Genomic DNA, 16639 nt, shown 5'->3' on the forward strand with positions numbered 1-16639 from the left:
TGAAGAACGTCTGCACAGAGCCAGTGCCGCCTCTAGCTCATCCATAGAAAACTGGCATTCCATACGGGGATTACGTGAGGGCGGTGGGTTGTCAAAAGTTCCCGTTCTTGATACTGTGAAATTGGAATCACCGGCAATTCTTCTACAGAACGATTCTGCGACGTCAATCTCTCTGCATCGAAGGTGAAGTGCCAGAGATGTAAACGGGTGTCGCTGACCCAAGGTTGTGCTAAGATCCCGGACAGTTCGCCATATCAGTGATAGGGGCTTTCGTGGATCCAACGACTCGCAAAAGGATGTCCAACGTCGCCTAGCCAGTTTATCCATGTGCCGCTGCATTTTCTTTTGAATGCGTCTAGCCAGCCTCAAATCATCCATGCACTTTGTCCGTCGGTACCTTCGTTCTGCACGACGGCGTATTGCGCGAAGTTTCTCAAGCTCGATGTCGAAATCGGTGCGCTTGTGACTAGTCAAATGTGTATGCGTGGTATTCTGCAGGACATCCTTTATCGAGTCCTCTAGGTTATATGATGAGCCGTCGGTACAGCAGTCTTCCATTAACATTTTGAACATTTGAACGGCCAGGAGAGCTAAATGTCGTAGGCGGCTAGATTGATAGATAGATACGCGTTAAGTCGCCGAAGTTCGCTAAAAAATGCTTCGCATTTAAAACATGAAAACGTTAACTGATCTAGCCATGTTGTAAGAACCATAAAAGAGGGTTTTGTTTTGTTTATTTGTAAATACTCCATAGAGTAATTATCCACGTAGTGAATGATAATGAGTGGATCCAAGTGTCCATCCGTCCGTCCAGCCCGTCTGTCAGGCCGTCTGTCTATTTGTCTGTCTGTACGTCCTTCCGCCCGCTGCTATCACACTGAGCACGCATTGAAGAGACGGACGCTTCATTTTTAAAGACGATAGTCTTTCTTGGGGACCTTCGACAGAAAAATTTTGGTCTGTCTGTCTGTCTGTCTGTCTGTCTGTCTGTCTGTCTGTCTGTACATTTATCTGTACATTTATCTGTTTGTCTGCCCTTACAATACCTCAAACAGCACCAAACGGCCAACCCCATTCGCAGCGCCCACCAATATTGCTCAAGGTTTAGCGTTGTGCGATTGTAAAATTAAAAAAGCATTTATTGCGCACATCTGAGGCGCCATAACAACACTTCGAAGTTTTTTGTATGTCTGCCTTTATACTAGAAGAGGCACACACAAGTAACTCTAAGGAATGTAGCGTTTATCGAGCTGCGCTGACAATGCAACCCGATGCTCAAAAAGGTGTTTCCAACGCTTTGCTACGACGTCACGGTGGTGGCACCTGCCCGTAGTTTTGCGTTCTTCACCTTATCACCTCCGAGACTGGCGCACATATTTCTCCGTGGGCTGCACGCCTTCGTTTTCGAAGATAACTGCCAGATGGCGCTCGTGTCTAACGTGCCTCGTTCGCCTCCGCTACACGCTCGAGGCACTCTAACGCAGCGCCTGCAGAATACCATTCACCGATGTTCTTGCGCAGAACACCAAAGAAACGTTTTGTTTACTCTCTCCAGACGCAAGACTATCGTCCTTCGACTACATTTTGCGGTGTAACATGCAGATTTGGAACCATTTTTTTTCTTCAGGGTTATTTAATTGTGTTGCGTTAATGTATATATTAACAACGTCATATCCGTGACGGAAGTACGTCAGTGAAGTCGATCACGAAAGCGCAATCGGCTTGTCCTTATTCTTTTCTGCTGCTGCAGAACTCGTTCGCAGAGATCGCCAAGCTTCTGTCAGACTTCTTCCGCGACCTGGACGTCGTTCCCTCGGACGTTGTGGCCGGGTTGGTACTGCTGCGGAAGTTTCAACGACAGGAGCGCCTAATCATAGCGAGCCAGGTAAGCGACGATGTCCATGGAAATAGTGTCCGCGCATTTTTAAATCTCGATGGGAATTATAGCAGAAGTGTTAAGAGGAAGTTGGAGGCTCGAAGAGATTAAAAAAAAAAAAACCTTCAAACATGGGGCGTTGCTAGACGTAAACGCTCTGCAGTTTTAATGAGATTTTGGGGAATGTCAAAGCTATAGCCACAGAAACAGGCTAAAACGCTTTAGTTTCCTGGTTATACCTTGCAATTTAAGCAGTACATGATTGCGAGTGTACTTAGTAGCTGTCTCTAACAATACGAGGCAATTTGTCGAAGCATTGACTCCAACTACATATTTTGTTCAAGGATTTTTCGTATACGGAAGCGATGGCATGCATGCTCTTATCTTCAGCAGTGAATTTCACTTTCCCCTCGTTACAACATTTTCCACACCCCCGTTGTATCACACAAAGGTAGGCGGTCGGCCTTGCGGGTATAACGCATAGCAGATGAATCACGGGGGCTCGAAAACGACCTTGTATTTTTTTATAGTAAACTTAAATTGTGAATGAATAAATGAATGAATGAACCAACGAAACCCTTATTTCAAAGAGGGGGCAGCTCCCTGCCACAATTTGGTATTAGGGGTGGAAAGAATTGTTGGGGAACAGCGTAAGTATATTACCCTGGTGTCACTTCATCGGACTTGATCGAATAAGCACGGCCGCAGCTGTCTTCGGTAGATGTTAAGTAGTCGCTCTCGCTCGAGATGGTCGACCACTTTTAGACCACTCGAAAAGGCCGCGGGATCGAATCCCGGCTGCGGCGGCTGCATTTTTTTATGGAGGCGAAAATGCTGTAGGCCCGTGTGCGCAGAATTTGGGTGCACGTGAAAGAACCCCAGGTGGTGAAAATTTCCGGAGCCCTCCACTACGGCGTCTTTCATAATCATATGGTGATTTTGGGATGTTAAACCCCACATGTCGATGAGATCAAAATAAGACCACTCGAAACAGTCCACTAGGATAATTCGCAAGCGTTTCTTGTGCTTTATCGTTTTATTGTAGCACATTTCCGAAGGTTTTCATGTGGTCGGACGACAGCCGTTGGATTGATTGATTCATATGTGGGGTTTAACGTCCCAAAACCACCATATAATTATGAGAGACGCCGTAGTGGAGGGCTCCGGAAATTTCGACCACCTGGGGTTCTTTAACGTGCACCCAAGTCTGAGCACACGGGCCTACAACATTTCCGCCTCCATCGGAAATGCATTCGATCCCGCGACCTGCGGGTCAGCAGCCGAGTACCTTAGCCACTAGACCACCGTGGCGGGGCGACAGGTGTTGGATGTTCGATCTTCCTCGCGAGAAAGCTTAGCGACTCCAAGTTAGGTGGTTGAAATTTGCTCGAAGAGATATACTGACTGCGTGGGCATCTAGGCGAAATGTTTTTGAAATTGCTTCTCTGGCCCCCATTCATTTGTAAATTGCACTTGTTGTGTCTGTTGCATTGATCATGACCTCGTTCAGAAATACAGTATCTCTTGGGCGCGAGTAAGTCCGCGCTTGTCGCTTAGCAGAGCTGCGGATATAGTTTGTAATACACTTCGTTGAGTATTGGTCTTCTTTTTTCTTTAGAAATACATTGGACAAAAAAGGTGTGCCTACACATCACGGGAGCACCACGGATACCACATCTCGCCGATATGTATTCTATCCAAGCTTCAACTGTCTCTCCGTTCTCTCCCCCGGGCGTTTTACGAATCGGCAATGCCAACTAGATGCTCAATCCGTTGTTTGATTGCTAATGCCCTCGGAGACTGCCTTCCAGTCTTGGAGGCCACCTTCTACTTTATCGCACGTATTATAGCTTGAACGTGAGATCATGGTTCCAGCTCCAAATATTTATTGGTTCACCAGCACGGTAGCCTTGAAGACGTAGAGGCAGCATAAGCACATCTCGCTTGACCTGCTTTGAATTGGCAGCAATGTGGCCAGAATTTCATTGGCCTCTGTCCGTCAATAACGAAAAAAAAAAAAAGCTTGCAAGTGATATAACGATAATATTAACGCTTGACGTCACAAAGAGTGCGCGCGCCATGTCGTTCACCAACATGCCGGTTTAAGCGTCTTCATGTGGAAGCCATCTTTAGGCACCTCGTTAGGGGCGCCACGAGAGCAAGCAAAAGGGAGCTGCTTGGACAAACTGTTTCTTGTCCCTTCACGGGGCCGCGTTGGTTGTTACGATTTCCCCGTTTTGTGTCACAATAGCGTTGATGCGGGCTGATTTGCAAGGAAAGGCTGATTGCAGACCCGAAGGCATACAAAGGACGAAGGCTCGCTGCGAGCACGGGGTCCTTGTATCGATCGCAAACAAACCGCACACGTGTTGGAACAGCAGCCGCCATATGTCTCACAGGCCGCGGATGTCGTCGCTCGCTAACAAGGTCCGCTCGAAGCTTTGTTTGGCGCCAAAGTGTGCGCGGCCGTTCTACCGGCCCATAACGGTCGACCGGCGAGCGTCGGCTTGTCTCGGCTCACGGCTCGCCTGTTGGCTGGCTTCCCGTACTGCCGACGCCGATCTCGTTATACAAAGATGCGCGCTGTTGTGCTCACCCTGTGTGGCCTCGGTGACGCTCGTCGTCAGCTGGCACGGTGTTGAGCCGTGTTTCCTTATGCTTGAGTCCTTTACAGGGTTATACATATATCGTATGGTCTATGGTTAGACGCATATAGGCGCGCGCACACAGGATGACGGGGGTGGGGTGGCGGTAGTTGAGCCTTTTGCAGTTGTACGTGCCAGCGTAGGGGCTAGCGGGTTGTACATGGTTGACACTCGCGGCGCGCAAGAATCGAACACTTAGAATTAAACGTTTAAGAACACGTTTAACAAGTAAAATTTCTTAAACGTTTAAGAATTAAACGGTTAAGAACACACTGAGGCACAGGTAGGACACACACGAGCGCGATCGTGCATGTGTGTCTTACCTGTGCCTCGGTGCGTTTTTTACTGTTCAATTCTTGCGCGTCTCGAGTGTTAACCTTGCAGTTATACGCTTAGAGAGAGCAGACGAAGCCCGGGAGATGAACGAAATATTGGCATCCGGTTTCATTTGGGGTGGGAAAATGGGGACTTCGGGGAAAGAAAGAGAGAGAGAGACAAAAAAAGAGAATAACAAGCCCATGCGCACTTATAAGAAAATAAAAAAAAACACGCGGGAAAGGTGTTTAGAGTACAACAGTTCAAAAATGCCGTTCTATCGCGGGAAGTGTGCTTAAAACGTATCCTAAAATCGCACGCATACAACATTGCAAACTAATAGGTGTGCGCACAGGATAGGGGGGTAACCGCCCCTCCCCCAATAATCATCAAAGCCGGGGGCGCCATATCTGTTCTATACGTCCACTCAGGCGTACATTCGCGCTCAGTTTGAGTAGCAACACGCAGGCTGAGTTTGAAGTGGCCCCCTAGCTTCAACGATGACGCCGGGAAAGTTTAAATTAGTTCGGAAAGTAGCGCTACCGGAAATGCGTCGTTTTCACGGAAGATAAAAGAACAGTGGTATACTTGATGTCTCTGGTTTTGCTCGTATGTCGTCTATTTTGCGTGTGTGTGCGTGTACTAGCGTCTGCGTACGTGTATGTGTTCCTTTATGTACATGAAATGTGTACCTAGTTTGTGTGTGCGGGGTTCCACGCTGTGAGCCGCTCCTCTACAAAGGTATGTTTTACCAGGTGAACCAACTCTTCCCACGTTTTTATTTTAGTGGTTATTTTAGAACTTACCCACTTCAATGTGGTGTAGCTTTGTTCCAAATAGTGGTAATTTATTATGGCTCGTGGAAAATATTTACGAAGGATGAAAATTGAAGGTGCTGTCTGTAATTCTACGTACAAAATGGGAAAAAAACGAAAAAGCATGTACAAGAGCTAACTGCAAATTCAACATTCGACAAAATTACTTTTTAGAGGGACTGCGCACAGTTTACGTTAGAACACCTGCGGCAAGATAAGTGAGAAAAGTTTTTATAATACCTTTTCAACTTTTACAAACTTACTATTACGGCAGTTTTGAACTGTTGCATGAGAACCGCAGTTTTTTTTTTTCACAGCCTTTTATAGTCGCAAGCAATATGCCTCGTTGTATTGCATTTCGTGTCTTTGTTTGATATTATTCTTTTTTGGCATTTGAAATATGTAAACGGGGCGTACCATTAAATTTTCATCCTTTCTGAACGTTTGCAATAAACCGCATGAAAATCGCATCTTTTGCAACAAAGCTAAAGCCCGTTGAAGTAGGTCTAAACGAATCACTCAAACGAAGTAGGTCTGAACGAATTGCTCTCCCGTATGACATGTACATCTTCTTTGCTTTCTCACTGCAGAAGGGCAACGACACGTACCAGTTTCTATCCGGAGTCGCCGTCACTCCCGCCACCAGGTTCCTAGACGTCAATCATCCGGTAGGTCGACGAGCCCGCATATAATTCGCCCTGCTCTCATTAATACCCACTTTGACCCACTTGTTTGTCATATGTGGGCGTCATATGTAAGGTGTTGGTGGACTTGCTTTGATTAAAAAATAAGATTCGCAATTATCTGAAAGAAAATTAATTTATTTTTCAGAAAGTATATCACACTTGGGCACTCGCCGTTTCAAAAATATTTTTTTGTCTGCTTTTTCTTGATACGTTGACGGAAAACGCGCCTGTAGCTTTACGTGAATTCTGCGTCTTCCTAAATAGACCACTTTCGAAGTTTGTGCACCTTCCTACTTGGGTTGTAAAAACAGCGCAAAAATATAGACAAGGAAGAAGCAAGAGACGACACCGCGTCTCTGCTTTCGTCCTTGTCTATAATTTTCGCGCTGTTTTTACATCCCAAGTATGAACCACCAACTAGCCCAAGATTCGCTGGTATTGTGTACCTTCTTTTCGGCAGCTATCGAGTGTAATAAGCAAGATGTCTTAGATATGTTAAGCAGAGGCTTTTATGGAGCTATAGAATCAATAACATAGGTGCATCGGTGTGTTTTAGTAGTAAAAGCATCCATTCATCATTGGCAATTTTCATATATTCAAAAACGTAAAACGAACATAAGAAGTCTAGTGCTTGCCGTATATGCTCACAGTTTTAGTTGGCCTTCTTCAAAGCTCTAGTAGTTACCTTTCCGCTAAATTGCAGTGGCTGCGCATGTATCAGGTGAAAAAAAAAAAAAGAGTAACTTTGTGGAAAGAAAAAGAAATTACAAAAGTAAAAGCATTAGACGCAGTTTCAAAATTACTTTTGAGCTTTAGTGCTGTCGCTGTGTGTCCTTAAAATACTTAAGATACCTTGAAAATTTTGCAGCCTAAGCTGTAATTTCCACTAATGTTCAGCCTGATTCTTAGCCACTCTGAAAGTCTAATCGATGTTTAAGCAACGTGTATGGTAGGAAAACAGGCGTTTGGGATAGTTAGTAACAATTCATTCTAAATCCAAAGATTGGGGCGTTGTTCAGAGTAGGGCCAGAGGAGAAAGCGACAAAACAGGCGCAGATTTGTTCCTTTTGTACCTCTTCCGTACGGCACCCCTCTATTTGCGTTTAAGCAAGAACCGTGCATGTACGCGCACTGGAGCATTCAGAATAGTACTGAGCTTCGTTGTGTAGCGTTTTATTTCTGGAATGTTCGTTATGTTACGTCGCCGAGAAGGCAAAGCAAAATTAAACCCGCATGGGCATTTGCACGATCTGCACCTGTGAGAAGATAACTTATACAGGGTGTTTTTTTTTACACATTACACTTTATTCGTAAAAGAAGCTGTATTATTGAATATACTAGCATACTTGTAATCCGCCACCCGCACTGTCAATTATGCGAAAAGCAAATAGAATAACGTGCTCCTTTCAAGACATACAATTTTATTAGAAGCGTTGTAGTATATATTATAGCCTAAAGGTGGAAGCGAACGCATTGGTGGGGGGTGAGGGGGGTGTATGATGAAGGGAGAGGGTGTCCCTTACTCCCTTAAAAGTGACATGGGACGGAATCTCTGTCACAATTTGACTTCGCCAGGGGGAGGGGGGGGGGCAGGGAAACCGTCTTAAAGGAGTACTGGTATGATTTTGAAACAACTAAAAGGAGGTAATTTTTTGTTTATTCTAGGTGTAAAGTGTAGAACGCTCTCCGCACACAAAAGTCAGGCACCTCGTAAAAAATATGTTTTTTATATTTTAATTTCAAGTTTTAGTCAATGGGCATCTGTAAATCAGCACTACTTCCAAGGGACGTTATCCCCGATGAATCAACACATTTACAGTGATCTTGCATACTATGGGCCCCGCATGCCGTGTAATTCTCCAGAACCACTGTATAGGAGTCACTGGATGATAGTTCACTTATTGTTTCTTACGCGAACGACGAGCAGGTGGCTGATCGGCTGCACGTGCGCTGCTAGTTGCTGTCCCTTCTTGACGTCACATTTCGATGATACGTCACTGAGAAACGAGCCCCTAAATATCAAAACTGAAATTGCTTTTCTTTCTGTTTTTTGAAGATAGTTGTATGAAAAATATATTCGATGCATTCTCAAGCACTAAAACACTCGTTTTAAGGTTCTCGATTCCAGTGCTTTTTATTTGGAGCGACTATCTTAAAACATTTAAAATCTGTTTATAAAAACTCCATATGAAACTACTTTAGGTATAATCGGCCATGTACACTCCGTGGATTATGCGAGAAGATACGTCCCAGTAAAAGTCCTTTGAAGTGGTAAATTTCCGATAGTGACTGTGCTATTTACTATACCAACCAAAATCTAGTCATTAATACACAATGCCGATTATGCTTGAAAGCGTGCATATATAGAGCGCTCGTTCTAAGCGCTACACTTCATATAAAAACTATGTTATTCACTATATTACATTTGGCGTGAACAGTCATGCATATTGTCCCATATGGAAGAAGTCGTATGAATAGAGCGCTTCTTTTTATGCGGTACACTATATTTGAAAAGGAACTATTGCCTGAACCCTTCTAGTGACTAATGTGTCTGTGGATGCAGTCAGGCCTGCAATATATCCAAATGATTCGGCGTATATTGAATTCCGAAGTAGTCGCCCACGAGCTTGAAAAAACAAAAAAAAATAAAAGGCAAAACATAGGCGGCTAATGGATTAGCTTATCGGAATAAATCAAGTTTATTCAGGAAGTGGAAACGTCCTCGAAGGAACGATCGACATATATTCAGACGAGTTCTAAGTCTTCGACATTATTCTTAGCTGGTGTATACGGCTACGTGCCTTTGACACTGTGTAGGCTTCGCGGTTGTAAAGTGTTTTCGCGTTTATACTGTTATGCTTTGACGATGCAGTGTTTTGAAGCTACTTAAAGTTTTCGTGTTCGCGTGCTCACCTTATACTTTTTGCGATTGTGAGTTTTGTTTATTTAGGCCACGCTCTCGAGTGAGTTGTCCTGTAGCTTATTCCTTCGTTGAGTCCCGTGTTTTTTTCTCTCCCTCTGTTTAGTCTTCATGTGTAGCATGGACGTTCCTCTTGTAAGATTGTGCGTTTTCGTGCCCGCCATCTCGCATAGAAAGAGGTTCTTGTATTTCAAAGGAAACAGGATAGCCTCGAAGGAAACCGTCATTCGGGCACGTTCGCATGCACTCTTTTGTGTCCCAGCCTTCCCTTTTTTTTCGTTTCTTTATGATAACGAAACTTTACCCGAGGGAATACAAGGCGGCTTTAGAATGAGAACCGCTGAAAAAGGACGGTCCTTATTACGCCTGTACTACGGGTCCTACCAGAATTCCCGGATTGGAGGAAGCGGCGAGGGGTAATAAAAAAAAAACGCGAGTCGAAAATTGTAAGGATCGCGTTTCTGTAACCCGGCCACTTCGTGTGTACGTTCGGATTCGTGTTTTACATTTCGGTGCTGCCCGTGTCATTCGAGTGTGTTTATTTGTGGAAATGAATGGCCCAAATAAGAAATTGGATTTCGCGATGCGCAATTGCGCGAATGTGTGTTCATGTGAGATTTAATTGAAGTGCGAGATGACTTGCAAACGGTACAGAATAAAAGTAACCGATTGCAATTGCAATGGCCTTTTTTAAATACTTAACAAGATCACAGCAGTCAATCACAGAAATGTAACTTAAGAATTACATCAATTTAATTGATTACTTTTGCGTTTCTTTTTTTCCTTGAAATAATCATTACTGTAAACACATTCGCAGAAGTTTACTCAAGCTATAACGAGCTACTATGACTAGCATAGTAGAGTGAGATCTGGAGACTTGCTTAATGGTAGGGAAGCTGACTGTGGCTTCCGTTATGTGGTGTTGCGCATTGTTAACTTTTACAAGGAGTTGCTTTCAAATTCCGTCGTCGCTGATCCTTCAACGTCTCCTAGTTAAGATGTAAGCTGCTGCTATGAATACACTCTCAAGGCATGGCCTGGAGAGTAGGGTGGTATTTTAAAGTAGAAACACTTTGCGCATGAGCTTGAAGTTGCGCAATGCTTCAATGCTAGGGCCCATGTCTTCTATGAAGCGCCACCCTTCGCTGTTGCCGGTGCTCGGGTAAGGAATTGCAGGTAATGCCAAGGAAAATGGGTAAAAACGGGCTTTGTAGGAGCCCTCCGTCTGACTGGACACCTACAAGTTCCTGTAGAGGAATCGCATACTTTTGGGACGAGGAGTGCCGTGAAAGAGTGGTCACAATTTTGTTTTCTAAAAGCGATTGATTGCCAGTTATCAATTGCGAGAAAAGTAATCATACTACCCAAAACGTCACAATACCGAAAGAGTAATCTATTGTATTACTAAGTTACAAAAATATAATTGATTATTAGTAATCGATTACTTGCAACGCGCTACTTACTACTTTGGGTACGAGCCCGACTTCTAAAATTGAGAATGGGCACGAGCTGTAGAAACAGCTCCTAGTTTAGCTTCGCTGCGTTGCAATTCCAGTGCGTTGTTTCAATCACTGTGCCTTTTGTTGTTTTAAATGTTTTGTTTTTCGACGTGATGTATAAATGTGGGATGAAAAAAATGAATTCAAAAGCATATCGAATCACCGCTTGTTCTGTCAGCTGGCTTCATCCGATATGTGGTTCTGTTATCTTTGTTTATATATAGGGATAATAAATATGAAAATGTCACAGGAAGTGCGAATTCCGATGTAAAGCCCACGCTCCCATATGTACGCTCCAAAACGTACGCTCCAATACGCTCCCTCCAATACGCTCGCTCCATACGCTCGCTCCATACGCTCGCTCCATACGCTCGCTGTAATACACTCGCTCCAATACACTCGCTCCGATACGCTGGCTCCAGTATGCTCGAACCAATGCGCTCGCACTAAAATGTGCGCTCCAAAATGTTGGCCATTCCTGTTTCGGAGAATGTGCTTATATCTTGTCTGCAACCAATGCAGCGGAATCTAAAGGCGCTGTACTTCGCACTAACGAAATTTATTATTGTATACTGAAATCAGACAGACTGCCAAAACACACTCCAATTCTGCTCGACTCTATGCTTAATAAGCGTCGTGCCGCATCAGAAGTATCTGGTTGGCAAGGAGGGCTTGTGTCTATATTTTCTACGCTGATTGAGTCAACTGCAACCCACCCTGCAACTCGTGCAGAACGTCTGCGAGGCTGTCATGGTCATCACGCATTACATGCACTACGCACTGGGCGTCTACGGCTGGCCCATGTACATGATGACGCGAGGGAGCACCGGCTGCTGCCACCTGTTTCCCAGCCTCAGGTAAGCTGGTCGCAGTGTGACGTCATCAGGTGTCACGTGGGTAATCGAGTAAAAATTCCCGGGTCATCCTCAGTCCTCGTTATCGTTGCCTGGGCATTGCATTTACATAGAATTTTTAACCCCTGAAGATTTGCACAATGTTTAATTTAACGTCCTCTTAAGTTACTATTATGAGTCCTTGTGTTAGTATCGTGGGAAGCTTTCTTGATTGTATGCCTGTACTTTGTTTTTCACATCTGTTACCTGGGAACACTGTATTTCTTCTCAAGATGAAGTGGTAGTGAATTAGCGCTTACTTACGTAGTAGCAAGACAGTCTCCATTGCTGTGAGAAAAGGCTGAGTTTGTGAAGTATTCGCAAATACAACTTGGAGTGACGGCATCGGGCGGTTTTCGCACTAATTCGCCGTCCCGTTCTTCATGTAATCAAGATACACTAAAGCGTAAGGTCTTTCAAGTGATGCCTACATACGCGGAAAAGCACGTACTTTTATTTTTCTATTCGACAATAAAACATGTTTTCGGGTTAGTTGGTACACGTTGGAAGATGCACTTTGGCCCTGAATGTTCCTGCAACCTCTATTTTACTGTCTGTTTTATTCGAAAAAATATCAGTCTGTCTGTCGAAACCCTCCAGCGGGTCTGACACATTTCACGCCTGTTTAGAGAACTTTCAACCATTCAGTCATTGTAATCTGTTTCTTTTCACACCGTATCCATCGCCCCGTGAATGGAATAAATAGTTATTACAATTTGGTTGTCTCCGATATTTTGGTAAGCTTGAAGACACTTTACACTCTGTTTACGCAACACGTACCTCTCTGGGGCACCTTGTTTTACGGACGTATTGGGTCACCTACCGAAACTCCAGCTGCCTCACCTATGGCACTTTATCTGTCATCTTTCTATACCCCTTCCCTAAGTGTAGGGCAGTCAACCAGTCATGTTTCTGGTTAATCTCCCTGCCCTCTGTTTTGTTTTCCAACTCACCAGAATTTTCGAACGTTTATGTAACATTTGTACAAACAAAAAACTATGGATCACCTCCCCATAGGGAACCATGATGGAAAGCGAAGCAGCACCGGTGCTCGCGGCGTTGACCCAGCTCATACGGGCGTCGACGCGAACGCTGTAAAAACGGTTTCAAGCGAAACTCGGTGTAGTCTTTACTCGAGTAAACGTTTCTTTGAAACGCGAAGACCCGGGCGGCGGGTTGGCTTTGGTGCATGTTTCATCGCAGATAAACGAGCCGAAAGAGTGTTTCCACTCGACGTGAGGTGAAGTGTTGTGGGCGGTGGAGAGGGTGAAGAGATAGAGAAGTGTGTTGCGAGCGGGCAGAGGAGCAACAATGAGCTAGGTGTGTTGGGAGGAGCCGGCAGCTGCTGCGGGTGAGGGAGAGAGTGACGTGAACGCGTGTTTGCGGCTTTACCTACTTGACATCGTTCCAAGAACTGCGGCGGGGAGAACGCGGCGCGGCGCGTTGGCACGGGGACGGCGCATTGGCACGGAGACACGGACGGACAGCGTTACACAGGCTAATCAAAGAGCTGCTTTGCATCTAAAAGAAGGGTCCCATACACCAACCAAAATCAGTTAAAATTTTTAACGCCATTATAGTTATCCGTATTCTTTACCTTTCATCTCGACTAGACCAGCCTACATTGCGCTCTCGGCTTCAAGCTTTATCGAATAATTTTTTTCGATAAGTTTACTGCTGATTCCCCGTCTCGCTGTCTCTACGCTGCAGGTGCTGCTGCTTCCCGACGCGCAAGAAAAAACGGGACCGGGCGCTCGTCGTGGAGGACAACTGCTGCTACTGCAACTACGCGGCGCTCAGGCATATGGTCAACAACCACAACATGGAAGTCGTGTACGTCACGTACCACGTGGACGTGAGTGCAGCACCCGTCGATTCTTCGTCATTCTTTGTGTCTTGGTTATGATGAGTTGATGAGCCACAGCGCTTACAATGGAGGGGTTCAGTTGCATCGTGTAAGCATGGCTGACTGGGTGTCTTGGTTTAACATGTGTTGAAGTGTAGGGTGCTACGAAGACAACGGGCAAAGAGAGATCGGTACACACGGAAGCCTACTTCGAAGAATGTTTTTTAGAAAAAAAGAGAATGTACAAATTCCTATCCACTGATTTTTTTTGTTTTCTCCCTCGTGCAGTTATTTATATTATTGCTTGCTGAAAACAAGTATTAATGATTTATAGTGTCACATTATACTCCCTATTATTGCCGGCATATTTTTTTTGTTCGTCATTTCTATGTGTGTCCTAACCTGTCTGCTGAAACGGTGCTAGCTGTCATCGATGTAGTAACCTTTTTGCTGCGATGCATCTGGCGCTTATGTTATGGCATGACTAAATAATTACGAAAGGATTGATTATTGACTACTCAGTTAACTAATTAATTATTGAACCAACTTCTTACACAAATAAATAAAGAAATAAATAAATAGACACAGGACGTCCCACAGTAAAAAAAAGATAGAGGACGCTTGAGCTTCGTCTTGAAGAGTGGATCGCGATAGCATAGGGTGGATCGCGATAGCATAGGAGGGCCTTTTGCGCATCGCTTTCAGAACCGCGAGTCTGCTTCGGTTTTCGGTGCACACCTGAACCATGCCGCAAGTGAACGAATGACTGCGCGCGCAGCATTGGCCGTTTTCAAAGTATCAGTGAATGCCTACTTCAAGTACAGTTATCAGGTGCCCACTACGCAAAAATTATTCATTTTGCGCATAAGCGAGGGGTCCACTCAGCGTCTGTTTTGCAACGCGTGAGTTTACGCAGCTATTCACTTTGTTAATGCTTCTACTGCTACTGGTGATTATTGAGTATGTCAAAGCGCTTTTGTAATAGGTGGGCTTTTAAAACACCTCCTTGTTGCTCAAATCACGTATTTTGACGCCTCCTACGATTGTAAGCCTCCGCTACGCTGTATCTGATGCGATAATGAGACTCTCTTCGTTACATAGGATTCATGCAGTGCTTTTTTTTTTCAAAGCAGTACCGACAAGTAATATGGCCGAGTGCTAGAAAACCTGTTTGCCACGCATACTGCGTGGTTTATAGATCCTCACTCCAACCCTGAAATTTTTATAATTTATTTCAATTCTGTTGTCTCGGACAATATGATGATTTGTCGCTGACAACGAACGCCGCCTGCGTCAACGCTGACACTGACGCCAGACCATTACGCCAACGCTGACGGCTAAGTTCCGCTCGCAGCCCCGCCCCAATTTCCGCTTGACCAGCCATAATTGCTGTCGAAATAAGTATGGTTTCTTCTTATTTGTTTTCTTTTCTATATTACGAAGCATCACGCCGACGCCAGCGGAGAAATTCTACTCGCAGCGATCCCATAATCGCTATCAGAATAAAGGAACGATAAAAAAATGTGCATTATCTTAGCGCCATTACTCGGCAGTGATGGATCGAATTTATAATTGTTTTTTTGTTCACGAGTCCTCTAAATGATAGTTTGGTGAGCTGTTTATCTAAAACACTGCTGCACATCGCTAATAGGCTGGCCATTTTTCGTGCGGCTGATTCTTCTGCGTTTTGTTGTCTTCGTGACAGGTCGGTGAGACGCCATTCTTCGTGGCCGTAGACCACGAGAAGAGAACGGTCGTGGTCTCGGTACGAGGAACGTTATCGCTTCAGGTAAGGTTTGGACGTGTACGATACAAAGCTTCACCTTTAGGAGTTGAACGTGATGGCGACATCCTGTTCCTATAGTGCGTGCTTCAGTCACCTGTTGCGTACTTTTAAAGGCGATAGTCTTTCTTGGCGTACTTCGAGGCAAAAATTTAGGTCTGTCTGTCGGTACATTTGTCTGTTTGTCCACTCTTAACGACACCGGGTACTTGAAACGTCCAACCCTATCCGCAGCGCCCACCAATGTTGCTCGCGATTTAGCGTTCATACTTGTGCGATTGTCAATTAAAAAGCAAATATTGCGCATATATGATGCACCACAACAACACGTCTTTATTCTGTATGCGTGTCTTTATACTAAAGAGGGCATACATAAGTAATTCCAAGGATCGTAGCGCTTATCACGCTGCGCTGACACTGCATTGTGATGCTCAAGAAGGCAAGTGTTTCCAACGCTTTGCTACGACGACACGGTGGTGGCACCCGCCCGTCGTTTTGCGTTATACACTGTTATGACCGGCATCAGTAGGCGCCGTGCTGTCGCTGAGAAGCGTGGCCGGGCAGCGTTCCCACGCCTAGAACCCAGTTTTCTCGGAACCAGCGTCCAGAAATGACGGGGGAGCGGCGCTCTTTTAATCCTCAAAGAGGTAGCCATGCCCGCCAGGTATTGTCCCTGCTAGCCGGCGGATGAGACGTCATGTCGCCACAAAGCTGTAGGCCGTTCCAGAGGGGACAACAAAGACAGCGTATTCCTTTGAAGAAACGGCGACCGCCGCCACAAAGTGCCCTGCTAATTGAGCGGACAGATTGGCGGACCGTTTGATGTCTGCTGTCCGAAGCTTGGGACCCCTCGACCAGCGACATACACGACGAGCAAGAGCCTCTCTGGCGCCACCTTTAAGTGCAGTGATCTTGACTCGAAATTGGATGTTCACGTGCGCCGTGCATGCTCGTACCCCTCACCTGTTGTGTGTGTGTGTGATTGGTGTTCCACTGAAGAAGGAGGAGCCCGACAGGGCTTATAACGGCGCCGCAGAGTGCAGGACGTCGCTCTGAACCAAGTAAAGGTTCAACCACCACGTTCGTAGTTTGTGAAAGCTCTGAACTGTGTAACGGTTTAACCACCACGCTCGTGGTTTGTGAAGTTTTTCTATGCTGTAAATATTTGTAAATAGTGCCATAAACCTTGTTTGTTTTTCGTATCCCCATCTTGTAAGCGGTCGTTTCCTCAACCCGAAGCTACACCACGCTACCACAGCACCCCGGGATCACAACAACTGGTGATCAGCGGTGGGATTCCCAACAACTGGTTGGCAGCGGTCGGATTCGAAGCTACAAGTGACAACAACAGTCGGCCCAAG

At 45.3% G+C, this 16639-nt stretch overlaps 1 protein-coding gene across 2 annotated transcripts in view; it reads left to right on the forward strand.

Moving 5' to 3' along the window:
* inaE (inactivation no afterpotential E) overlaps positions 1–16639 on the forward strand; it is a 220185-nt gene that overhangs the window by 136117 nt on the left and 67429 nt on the right. For both annotated transcript variants that reach the window (XM_075871878.1, XM_075871879.1), the window contains exons 6-10: positions 1751–1885; positions 6242–6319; positions 11489–11613; positions 13360–13504; positions 15201–15284. In XM_075871878.1, coding sequence (XP_075727993.1) covers positions 1751–1885; positions 6242–6319; positions 11489–11613; positions 13360–13504; positions 15201–15284 — 567 coding nt within the window. The remainder of the gene's footprint in view (positions 1–1750; positions 1886–6241; positions 6320–11488; positions 11614–13359; positions 13505–15200; positions 15285–16639) is intronic.

Source organism: Rhipicephalus microplus, chromosome 8 (genome assembly GCF_043290135.1).
Source record: "Rhipicephalus microplus isolate Deutch F79 chromosome 8, USDA_Rmic, whole genome shotgun sequence".
Lineage (NCBI taxonomy): Eukaryota > Metazoa > Arthropoda > Arachnida > Ixodida > Ixodidae > Rhipicephalus > Rhipicephalus microplus.